We start from the raw sequence: 11,691 nt of genomic DNA, 5'->3' as shown, positions 1-11,691 counted from the left end.
GTGTGGGCGGCCGAGGGGGAGTGGTGCAGGCGTGGAAGACCCAGTGTGTGTCCTCCCCCAGCCCAGGCCAGTGACCTGGAGAAGATCCACCTGGACGAGAAGGCCTTCCGCTGGCTGCACAACGAGGACCAGATGGCTGTGGAGAAGCTCTCGGACGGCATCCGCAAGTTCGCTGCCGACGCGGTGAAGCTGGAGCGCATGCTGGAGGTGAGCCCCAGGGCATCGGGCAGAGTGGGGACTCCCTGTGGGCAGCCTGGGCACTGTCCGTCAGTGGACCCAGCAGAGGGCCCGCCCTCTCCGTAGTGTCTGACGCATTCCTTCGCATTTCCCACTGCCCACTTCTAGGAACGAATGTTCAGCGCAGAGAACGGAAACTAGCTCGGTGCCCGAGGCTGGACACAGATCTGTGCTGCCCATGAATTTGGGTCTGATTGCAATGCCTGGTGTGCTGAATCTTGCATTTTTTACCAATTGGAGGAGGGATGGATCATAGATTTCTGATTTTATGGAAAACTTTGCCTAATGCATTAAAGCAGTCACTTTTATTGTGCTGTGTGTGCTTCATTCCACTATTTGGCCCCCCCTTGGCCCCAGCAGATGGCTGCAGCCTGGGCCCGGCTGAGATGGGGCTGGGTCAAGGGCCGCAGTGTGGTGACACAGGCAGTTACCGTAGCCCCTTGTCTTGGTGCTGCTGGGTGGGGACCCTCCTGAGTAGCTCCTCAGTGCCCAGATCCCAATGGCCTCCAGGCCCATAATGTGTGCTGGTGGGAGTTGGGGTGCAGGGGTTCCCAGGCACTCCTGGGCTGTGGGTGCTGATGGGAGAGGCCTTCTGCCTCGCTGCCCTCTGAAGCAGTGGCCAGGATGCCAGGTTCCTGTGGGCTGATGGCGCCACCTCATGGGGACAGCATGAAGTGCACTGGCCCAGCTTCAAAACCAGGGTGTCTGGACGCACTGGGCCAAGGGGTGTGGCACAGCTCCATGAATAAGTTTTAGGGCGCCATTTGGACTTTGTTCAGCTTTGCATGCCACTGCACTGGGCAGGGCCTGGTGGGGACGGGACGGCCCTCCTTGCCCTGGAACCAGCCTGTTCCTGTAACAGCAAGGCAGAGCTGAACGTGCAGGGGCCAGGCTGGCCACTCCCTGTGGGAAGAGGCAGGTGTTGGGGACACACCTGTTGAGAAGCCCTCCCCGCCTTGGTACAACCCCTTCCGCCTTCCCTCCCTGGGAGTCGAAGTCTGGGTTCCTGCTCCCCATGGCTTTCCAGAAACACCAGGCATGGCCAGTCCCTACCTGCTCCCATCACAGCAGGCTGGGGCTGGGTGTTCCTGGAGTGACTGCCACCCTCCCCAAAGGCTCTAGGGACAGGCCTGGCCCATCCAGGGGCTTTGCACCCACTCCAACCCAGCCTCTACGGGTCCCTCCCAGCCCTCGGGGGTCTGTGTGCCTGTCCCCCACGATGGGAACTGTGCATCCCCAGAACTGCCCGCGCTCTGCGTCTCCTGGACATCCCATATCGGTGGAACCACACGGTGCTTTCTGTCTGGTTTCTTCCACTTAGCATGTTGTCAGGGTTCGCCCATGTTGCAGCGTGTTCAGGATGATGACTCTTTAATGGGCCTGCTAACATCCGATTTATGGGGCTACAATTTGTGTCCCTTCGTTACTCAGTTAACGCACCGATTCTGTGGAGCGCACAGTAGGTGTTTATTTCTCTTGGGTCATGTTGGGGTCTCTTTTCAACACCCTGGGCGAGTGGGGAAACCCAATAGACAGGCAGGGGAACCAGGCCTCAAGCCCACTCCTGCCTGCTGAGGTTTCCATCTCCTCCTCCCAGCCTCTTGGGCGGGCCCCCACCCCTGGCAGTGCCCTGGAACTAGGGGACTGAGGACTGAGCTGCTGAGGAGCCCCAGGACTGTGCAGCCCTGCCGAGCTGGCCTCATGCCTGGACCTGCAGCCCTGGGTCCAGGTGTGGTGCCTGCAGACAGGGGCAGGAGGCTGGCCGGGTTGCTGCGTACACAGCAGGCAGCAGGGCTGTCAGGAGCCTGACAGGAGTGTCCAGAGCGTGAGCTCAGTCCAGCGGGGCTGGAAGCAGCAGGGCTTGGGGAAGAGCCCCCAAGCCCAGGTGTGGGGGGATGGGAGAAGGTGGGGGACATACAGGGGCCCCACCTGAGGGCCACAGCCTGACCAGGCACCTGGGGATGCCCAAGGATGATCAGGCTGCACTGGGAGGGAGCCAGACAACTGCCTGGCGTCCCCAGCAAAGGCCTGTCCAGGGCCTGAGGGTGAGGGCTGCCTGCCACCCCTGCAGTCTTGGGACAGACACACACGAGTGGAGCTCCTGCTTGTAATCTCCACCCTAAAACCGCGCAGCAGCTGCCAACCGGCTGGGAACGTGCAGTGCCACGCAGCCCCCTGGGGTCTCCGTGTAGTGGGTGCGACGCCACTGCCACGTCTGCTGGGGTCTGCACCGGCCTTGCATGGGGTTCCATTTTGAAACCACGCACAAGGCAAGGGTTAAACTCAGGGCAGGTCTGGGGGCTGGGAACTCTGGGCCCTGGAAGATTCCTTCACCCTTGACCTCAGTCCATAGTGCTGAGCAAGCTCCAGCTAGCTGGTCCCTCCCCATAAAGCCAAGCAATGCCCAGAGGGCCGGGGACAGTGGACAGGCCTGGGCACAACCCTCACTACACAGAAACAAACTGGTGCCTCTGCCCATCCCTGCCCACCCACGCATCACGGTCATCCTGGCTCCCAGGGAGGCTCAGCACCCCGACCTGGGTGCACCGGGACAGGCAGAGGGGAGAGACCCAGCGCCGGCTCGGGAAGACCAGAGGGGCCAAGACCCCCGGGACGCCCACAGCCCGCTCACTGGGGACCGGCTCTCTGTGGAGAGCCTGAGCCCTACCCACAGCCAGGGCAGCACACTGGACACTCGCGCCTCTTCCCCAGAGCTGACACCCCTCAGGGCTGGTCCCTGGAGGCCTCCCCAATTCCACTGGGCCTGGTCAGGGTATGAAAGTCACTCTTGGGCTGTCACGGAGACAGGGTGCCTGGAGGCCTGAGGATTCCTGCTGCCTCTGGGGACACCTGGGCCATCTGGAGGCAATAGGGGCCACTGACAGGTAGGCTGGCTCAGCAGGGACCGCCTCATTTCCTGTAGGACAAACACCAGCCCATCACACCACACGTGGCCCAGCCAAGGGGCTGCTCACAGGCCAGGAACCTGCTCACCAGCCCGGCCCTACTGCCCCGACCCCACCAGCCCAGCCCCACCACCCCGCTCCCCTCACCCAGGCCTCACCGGCTGCCGCACAGAAAGATCAGGCTGTGTACGGCCGGGGCGGTGGAGCTGGCGTTCTGGCCCGTGACGAGGTGGCGGTCCAGCACGACATGCATGGCATCAGGCTCACTGGCTGCAGGTGGCCCGAGGGCCAGAGAGCACAGGCTTCAGCAGCACTGCAACGGGCCAGGCGCCACCCCCAGACCCACGCCCACCCACTCTCAGTGGCCAGCGGGAGGCTGGCCTGGCCAGTGTCGCCCCCGTCCAGCTCACCACTGAAGCTGGCGCCGGCATCCTTCACAAAGTCCTCCACGATGAGGGGCAGGTGGGCAAAGCCGGGTGCCCGGACGAGCTCATACACAGAGGGCTGTGGAGAGAGGGGCACCCACCTTGGGTCAGGAGGGTCCAAACCAGGGCCAGGGCCATGCCCTCCACGTGGGGTGGGGGTGTGCGTCACTGCTCGGGGCTCAGGGGCTGCTCAGGTGGGACAGGACCACGGCAGGGGCCTCAGGGTCTCCCACTGCAGGGCTTCCGGGGGCACATGGGATGGGTGACCAGAATGAGCTGAACCCCTCAGTGAGCGAAAGGGCTGGGGGTAGGGCACAGAGTCACGGCCCCTGCTTGTCCTGCTGTCCTCTCCTGAACCTGGACCTCCCCAGCCTCGGGCAGCCAGGCCTCAGTCCTCCCACAGCCCTCCTCCCCAGAGCTGCCCCAAGACCCTCCCTGTGGGGTCTCCTCCATGCCAGGTGCACCTCCCCAGCTCTGAATGCTGAACGGGTCCAGGCTCAAGTCCTGGCCGCCCCATCCACCAGGCCCTCCAGCCGCATGGCGGTCCTACCTCCTGGACAGGCACGAAAGCAAGGGCTCGACTCGACGCCCGCTCCCCCAGCGCACATGCCGAGCCCCTCCTGCCACATTTCCTCCCCATGCCCACAGCCAGCTCAGCAAACCTGGGTCCGCCCTCACCCACAGCCTGCATTGGGGCCCTCAGGGACATCAGCAGGGAAGGGAGAGGGGACAGCAGGCAGCACAAACAACTGCCAGCCTGGTGCTGGATTTCTCAGTTCCCATCTGGGCAAGTAACTGTCACCCGTGTCAGAGGTGACCATGGGCCCCCAGAGGGTCCCAGCCCGTCCCTATGCTTTCCAACCCGACTGCTGCTTTCAAGCCCGTGTTGCACTCACCCCGGTCACGCTGTAGCCTTGGAACACCCAGGACCCATCCTCATTGGTGGCACAGCAGAGGGCGGCCACCCCGTGGCCAACGGCACAGATGGGCTCTGAAAGCAGCAGGAAGGCGGGGCCTGAGGCCCTGGGCACCCCAAGAGCCCCTGGGGGCGCTGCCCACCTCCCAGAAACCCCACACAGGCAGCCGCTTCAGGACAGGCTGTTTCCAGCTCACATCTCAAGTTCTGGTGGCCAAGAAGCTGGTACACGAGGAGTCACGAGGGTGCTGCAGGTGTACCTGCAACCCAGGCTGCTCCACAGCCACGGCTCCCATGGCCCCTCGGCACGGCCTGTGCGGCCCAGGCTCGGGCTCGCCTGCTGGCAAATGTCTCATGGCCCAACCAGCTCCACTGTCACTAAGTGGCAGCCCACCTGGAAATTTCCCTCCTCCCCTGGCTGCAGTGGAAAGGGTGCCCAGCCCTCCTTCTGTCCCTGGGGGCCTCTGGGGGCACTGTCTCCACCCTGCCAAGCGGTCGCCTGGCTCTGAGCCTTCGTCCCAGAAGGCTTCCTGGCATGAGTGTGTTCCCACAGCTAAGGTGGCCGCGAACAATCACTGTCTGTCCCGGCGCTGCTGGGATCAGGAGGCCCCTTCTCACCGACAAAGGACACTGTGTGGAGCCCGGGTTTGTCTGCTGATCCCCAATGAGTGTCCTGCCTGTGTCCAGCAGACATGCTCATCACAACCCAGCCGAGTAGGGCGGCAGGCCAGGTCTCCACAGAGCGGCCTTTCTCCCAGCCCCTGCGGCCTCGAACCCCAAGGCTGGACACTGTGCTTTCCCCAGGAACTAAGCCAGCACCCTGCCTGCCCACCTCGGAGGGGTCCAGGGGACACAGCCACCAGCCCGAAGGCCAGGCAGAGGGCCCACAGGGACAGCGCCACAGGAGTGAGGGGGAGGGAGAGAGAGAGAGAAGGACAGAGAAAGGGGGAGGGAGGGAGGAAAGGAGACAGAGAAAGAGAGAGAGAGGGCTGAATAAACTTGTCCATTCACTGGTCAGAGTCACCGAGGATCTTTATATCTGAGGTGACCTGCGTTTCTGGGTCCAAGACCAGAAGCCTGCACTCCATGGCCACCGCCCCCCCCCACACGCACAGCTGTCTTCCCACCTCCCCTCCCCCACCCCCGTTGGTGGAGCCCCCACACCCCAGTCCCAGGGGTCACCTACTGCTCTCGGAGCGGAAGTGCTGCAGGATGCGGGCCAGGGACCCACTGCTGGCCAGGTCGGCCAGGGCCCCGGGACAGCTGGGGATCAGGAGGGCGTGGTACCGGGCACCTGGGGGAGACCACAGGCTGGTCAAGCAGACAGCAAGGTCGCTGGTCAGGACTAGACCCTCCATGAGGTCCAGCCCGGCTCCCCTCTGCTCCTACCGGCCAGAAGCCACCCTGTCTTTTTCCCTACAATAGCCAAGGCTCCCGGAGCCCCTGCACCACTTCTGTCCCCATGTGCCCACCACCTCTCCCCCGACACAGGATGCGGGACAGCAGGGCACCCTGGACAGTCACCGCGTTTGGCAGCGGAGTGAGGGCACTGGGTGCCACAGCCCCCCCGGATCCCCACGCACACCGGCCCTCCAGGGTCTCGGGCCCTCACCGTCGATGGACTCGAGCTTGGCGGGGCTGGCATAGGCCTTGAGGCGGAAGTCCTGCACCCAGCGTGCATTGCTCTCATTCACGTCCACGAAGTCCATGGTCTTCCCCTGTGGAGCGGCAAGGCCGGAGGTCAGCGCAGGACCCCTTGCTGGTTCACAGGGATGCTCAGAACCGCTGATGAAGGCTGGGGACTGAGGGCGGCCCCTCGAGGCCAAAGGTACCTGAAAGCCCAGCTCCCTCACTGAGTCTCAACACACCCCAAGCTCCATCGTGACCCCACCTGCCCCTCGCTGGTCCTCAGTCTCCCGCCTATAAAGGAGAAACAACTGTCCCACCCACCTGGAAATATGCAAAGTTACAAACACATATCACGTCCCTGCTGTGACCCCCAGGGTCCCATGCCATCAGAGGTCGCAAACCCTCCTGGAGAAAGGTCTGTGCCATCCTTGCTCTCACAGGCAGACACTCTGTCCCACAGGCGGGACAGAGCTTGACGATGCCACTGGGGTCCTGGCCTCAGCCCAAGCCAGCTCCTCAGGGTCACAGCAGCCTTGGGCTTGCACCCCTCCCAGCAGTAACAGCACTGTCCTGGCCTCGTCCCCAGAGAGAGAAGTCGGAGAGGGGGTGGCTGGACTTACCCCAGGGGTGGCCACCTGCAGGTTGAAGGCGGCGCTGGCCAGCGTGAAGCAGTGGAGGAAGGACGGGGCCGACACACCTGCAGAGGACACATCCCAGACAAGTGTAGGGCGAGCCCAGGGCTCCTCCTGGTCCCAGGACCACCTGAGGAGCAGCCCCTCCCCCCATCTCACCCCAGGGCCCCGGAGTGACAGCCTGGTCACTGAGGCCTTTCCAGAAGGCAGACCCAAGTCAGGGAGGGGGAGACTGAGCCCCCACTCCCACCGTGTTCAGCCAGGGAAGGTGGCAGGGAGCAAAGCCCTGTGTGTGTGGCTGTGGCTAGTATCCCCGACAGTGTCTCGGCCCTTTCCTCACGAGGGCTCCTGCTTCCCCACATCCCCAGCCCCTCCTGCCCACGCCCAGTCTGGACGTTTCCTGCTGCTGGGGGTTGCTGCCACACCAGGGGCATCTACTTCTGAAGGGGCTTCGTCTGCATCTTTCCACCTTTATTTTAATCCTAGGACCCAACCCCTAAATCTCCTTTTCACCTTTATTCACGCTTATAAATGAATTTGTGTTCATTAACAGTCCATATGACGAGCAAAAACAGTCTCCAAATCACGCCCCCAACTTTGCCGGACTCTCCCCCGCAGTTCTTCAAACCCTCCCACTCGCACCTACTTGTCCGCAGGGCCCGGAGGGACTGGAGGGCCCAGTGCTGCTGTTCACAGCCTGCGTGTCTTTTCAGGGCTGTGCCCCCGCCCATGTCCTCAGCAGCCCCTCCCCGCGGCACAGCCAAGTCCAGGAGACCGCGACCCCTTACCCTGCTCCAACCAGCCGCCTACAGGGTGACCCCCAACCTGTCCCTGCAGGACTGAACGCCACTCAATGGCTCCTCCCACACTCGAACTGCCCGTGAGGGTGGGAGCCGGCCTCCAGCTCCTCCTGCCCTCATTCTGGGCACAGGCCACTCAGGGCCCCCCAGGCTCAGCACGCCACGACCCGCCGTCTTCTCTCCCTTGCCCACTAGAGCAGCTGCAGAAGTTGAGAAGGACACCGGGCTCCACAGCCAGCCCCAGGTCCCAACCCGGGCCCTCCACCTGCCTGCATGCGACCTTGGTCTCATTACTCCCGTCAGACGGGGGAAGCCTAGACGAGCCCCAGGAAGTGCTCAGAACAGCGCCAGGCGCCGCCCTTATCTGCTCATGCCTGTCACCCCAACAGGAGAAAGTCGGTGCTGGAGCAGCCGGCCGCATGAGCCCCGCCCGGCCTCTCCGGGAACCTTCACCCCGTGGCGGGGCCGAGGGACGCCCCGCGCCGCACATCTCCCGACCCCCCGGAACAGTCCCTTCTCCAACCCCGCATCCTCCTGCGCGTGCGCCCGGCCAGCCGGCGGAGGGGTGGGTACCGAGAACACAGGCCCACGACCCAACGGTTCAGAAAGGCCCGTGCTCCCGAGGCGATGGCTGTCTGACCCCCAGGCCTGCCAGGGCCCCCACCTCCTCAGAACACCCACTGCCCCTCACATGCCCTGAGGGCAGCGGCCCCCGGCACAGGGCAGAGGACGGCCCACCTTCTCCGCGCCCCCGGGCGCACCGTCTGCAGCGGCGCTTGCAGGCCGCCAACACAGGCGGCCGTCTCCTCGAGCAGACACCAGCGCCACAGCGCTGCAGACCAGGGTGACCTCCCCGCTGTACCCCAAACTGCTCCAGGTGGGCGGGCCTCCCGCCCCGGCGCCGCTGGACGCAGTCTGTGCGTTTGCCCCGCCCCCTGCGCGGTGCCCCCGGGGCCCCCGGTAGTCCCTCCGCGCGAGCCTCACCCTCCGCGGCGCCGCTGGCCACGAGGAGGCAGGCAGGCCGGCTCGGGAGTCGCTCGGACGCCATGGGTTCTGCTGCAGCCGTCGCGGCCTGCGCGTGCGCGGAGCGTGCGTCATCGCAGGGCCGGGGAAACGCCGGTCACGTGCCGCGGCGGCCTGGGGGCGGGACCGGGCGCGGCGAGGCGCGCATGCGCCTTCCTGCCACCCGTCCGGTTCCGCCCCTCCCTCTCTGCGCTGTCGGAGTCTCAGGCGGCCCCGCGACGCTGTGTCCCCTGGGCTCAGTCACCCCTGTCGGCGCCTGGATGCGCGGTCAGGAACGGTTCCTAACAATTCCCTCGTCCTTTCTCGGGCAGTGGGCGCTTCCGGCCAGGGCCGGGCGAGGGGAGACCGGAGAGTTGGGGGAGGAGAGTGCGTCAGGAGAGAAGACCGCTGCCCCGTGCATGAAGGTCCCTGTGGATTCAGGCATTGAACGTTCCATCCCCGAGAGCAGCCGCCGGTGCCACCCTGAGCGCTGGCACTTGGAACGCCAGGGGCCAGAGCGCCCGGCCCAGTGGGCTCATGTCCTGGGATGGGGACGGGACCGTGGCTTCCTAGAAGGAAACTGCAGTTTGTAGAGGGTGAGAATAGCAATGGGGGTGGGGCAGAGTAACAGGGCAGAGCTCAGATGGACATGGGGGTGCCTCTGAGGAGGGCAAAGGCTTGGAGGAGGAGCTGGCTGAGCCTCCAGGCTCCTGGCTTGGGGTGTAGTCAGAGACCAGCGAGAGGTCAGCAGGCGTCCCCGGAGGCGGGAGCCAGGGGGATGGGCTCTGCCTCACCAGGACTGTTGGGGGAAGACAGCATTCAGGGTCACTGGGTTTCAGCTGAGCCCCTGGGAGAATGGGGGTGTCATTTCCTGAGATGGGGTACTTCAGGGGTGCTGAGTTTGGTAAGGAAAATCAGGGGAGCTGTAGGGCCAAGCTGCATCTGAAGCAGCCTTTTCAGATTGTCCAGGAGGCAGTGGGTGGGGGTGCACACAGGGTCGTCAGCGGGTGGTCAGTGCTCTTTGAGGCCTGGGCTGGAGAGAAGGGAGGCCCGTGGACAGGCTTGGGCCTCAGCTGGTGGTTAAGTGGGGGACCCTGCCCCTTGGTCCCCACAGTCCCCCCTGCAGGGCCCTCCTGCCAGTGTGGAGGGGTGGGCAGCAGGGTTCCCTCAAGGTCCTGCCAGCTTCTGCTATGACTAGGGAAACCTCTGTCATGGATGGGGACTGCCAGTGCGGGCGCCTCTAGGCTGAGGCCCTCTTGGGCACTGCCTGCCTCCACAACAGAGGCTCTGCCCTGAGCCTGGCCCAGCCCCACGCTCCCTCAGGCCCAAGCTCCAAGATACAGGCGCACTCTGCCCTCCCCCACTGCAGGGCCCTCCGTCCACAGAGTGAAGCGGGAACTGGGGGCTCCCAGCACTGGCAGGGCATTGGACAGGGGACAGGTGGGAACCTGGTGCCCCTGTTGGGTGGGTGGGGAGTTTGGATGGAGACCTACCTGCAGGCCTGAGGTCAGACCACAGGCTGGGCCTAGCCACACGGAGAGCTTTCTAGGTCTGGGGAGGGACCTCCTCTGTCCCATGCACATCCATGGGTGTCACACCTAGGAGCTGGAGGGGGACACAGGACCCTTGCTGGCCCAGCCCCCCTGCGCCACCCAGCGCATCCCTAACGCACCAGAGCTGGCTGAGTCCCAGGTGCACATGGGGCTTATTAAGTTCTGTGTCTCTAAGGAAGAGGAGGGGGGAGGAAGCCAGCCTGGCAGTGACACTATCCAGCAAGGCCAGTGTGTGCGTGCATGTGCCCCTGTGCTCACAGGCGGTGTGCACCGTCGTGTACACTTGGGGCCTCACAGGACACCTGCCGAGTGGGCTCATGTGCCGAGCAGGGGGGAGCAGACACCTGGTCAAGTCTCCTGGGCGGGCATCATCTTGGGTTCATGTCTCGTGTGTGCACATGGCCCCGGTTTAGGTGGGCAAAATTGGGTGTGTCACTGATCTGTGTCACCTGCTTCCAGTATGGGCAAGCCTGTGAGGGTTCGGTCCCGTTTGGCATTTGGAGCCCTGGTGAGTGGCCTGCACAGGTGAGGTGGCCGGGGCCTCCCACCGGAAGCCTCACAGTGGGTCTGGTGGTGTCCTGCCTCTCCAGGTCTGCCCCGGTGCACGGTAGGGAGGGCACGGACTAGATGCGCCTAAGGCCCTGCCATGCTGAGTGCCCTCCCCCTCCCCCCTGCTGGGCAGCAGCTCCCAACGCTGCGCACCCCAAATTGTGCTGGCATGTCTGCCCCTAGACCCTCACATCTCCACCCCCAACAGGTGAGGAGCCAATGCTCCTCAGACCCTGCGTTAGGGCCAACACCTGCAGCTGAAAGGCACACCTGGGCGTGATCGGGCTGCAGGGGTGCAACTGGCAGGTAGCACCTCCTCTTGGCAAAGCAAAGGAGGGCCTCTGGGGACCCAACAGTCCTGGATGACTGCCTCCTGGGAAGGACCAGGCCTGGGGGGAAGGGCCTCCCTCTCCAGGGCCCATGTGGGGTGCCCCCCGCCTGTCCTGCAGGCTCTTGCACAGTGTCACTCCTGAGGTCCTGAGTGGGGCTTACACACCTTCCCCAGGCGTGGAGTTAGGGCATCTTCTGCATGCTGTTCAGGCACCTCACCATCCAATAGCGAGTGCCCAGGTGGAGCAGGTGACGGGGGCTGCGGGCACAGGAAAGGGTAGTGAAGCCTTGAACCTGGCAGTTGCCTTTGTTTAGGGACCTGCCACAGGTGTGTGAGAGGTCTCAGGACATGGTGTCATGCACCAATAAAAAGGTTTTGTTGTTTCATTCCTGTCTCTGGAAGTTTCTCGCGCTGGAGGCCAAGGATGGGCCAGTAGAGGGCCATTCCTGGGGGACTTTCCACCCTGTGGGGCTGGCCAGTGCCACTGGACCTCCAGTCTCCCGGTCACCCCTGCTCCCTTCCCTGGCAACGCCCTTCTTTCCAGAGCATGCCTGGGCCTTTCACTGGGCACCTTTGCATTTGCTACTTCTCCCTTTGAAATGCTGGAGCTGCTCTCTGCCTGTCAAACTCCTAAATGTACTTCAAAGCCCATGGGCACCAGAGGCACTGTCTGCTTAGTCCTTTTCGAGGAAACCCCCACACACAGGGGTG

The 11,691-nt window shown here is 64.0% G+C and overlaps 2 protein-coding genes across 7 annotated transcripts in view; one reads left to right on the top strand and one right to left on the bottom strand.

Annotated features, from left to right (window-relative positions):
• Positions 1-545, top strand: part of TALDO1 (transaldolase 1) — an 11,902-nt gene extending 11,357 nt beyond the window's left edge. The window contains exons 7-8 of the mRNA XM_019631071.1: positions 45-207; positions 346-545. Of these exons, the coding sequence (XP_019486616.1) occupies positions 45-207; positions 346-378 (196 nt within the window). The 3' untranslated portion in view covers positions 379-545. The remainder of the gene's footprint in view (positions 1-44; positions 208-345) is intronic.
• Positions 546-650: 105 nt separating this feature from the next.
• Positions 651-11,333, bottom strand: GATD1 (glutamine amidotransferase class 1 domain containing 1). Of its 6 annotated transcripts, none has more exons than XM_019631142.1 (8): positions 8,530-11,292; positions 6,734-6,810; positions 6,097-6,202; positions 5,671-5,778; positions 4,465-4,559; positions 3,554-3,647; positions 3,302-3,413; positions 651-1,140 (listed from the first exon to the last, which is right to left on the bottom strand). In XM_019631142.1, the coding sequence occupies exons 1-8, from the start codon at positions 8,591-8,593 to the stop codon at positions 990-992; spliced, it is 807 nt and encodes a 268-aa protein (XP_019486687.1). In that variant the 5' UTR covers positions 8,594-11,292; the 3' UTR covers positions 651-989. The 6 variants fall into 6 exon arrangements, with proteins under 6 accessions (XP_019486687.1, XP_019486692.1, XP_019486688.1 ...); XM_019631147.1 differs by lacking the exon at positions 8,530-11,292 and adding an exon at positions 8,284-8,413; XM_019631145.1 differs by lacking the exon at positions 651-1,140 and adding an exon at positions 1,585-3,154 and having other exon boundaries at positions 8,530-8,679.
• Positions 11,334-11,691: the final 358 nt, after the last annotated feature.

This window comes from Hipposideros armiger, unplaced genomic scaffold (assembly GCF_001890085.2).
Source record: "Hipposideros armiger isolate ML-2016 unplaced genomic scaffold, ASM189008v1 scaffold_983, whole genome shotgun sequence".
Classification (NCBI taxonomy): Eukaryota; Metazoa; Chordata; class Mammalia; order Chiroptera; family Hipposideridae; genus Hipposideros; species Hipposideros armiger.
This window is presented reverse-complemented; position numbering and strand designations above follow the sequence as displayed.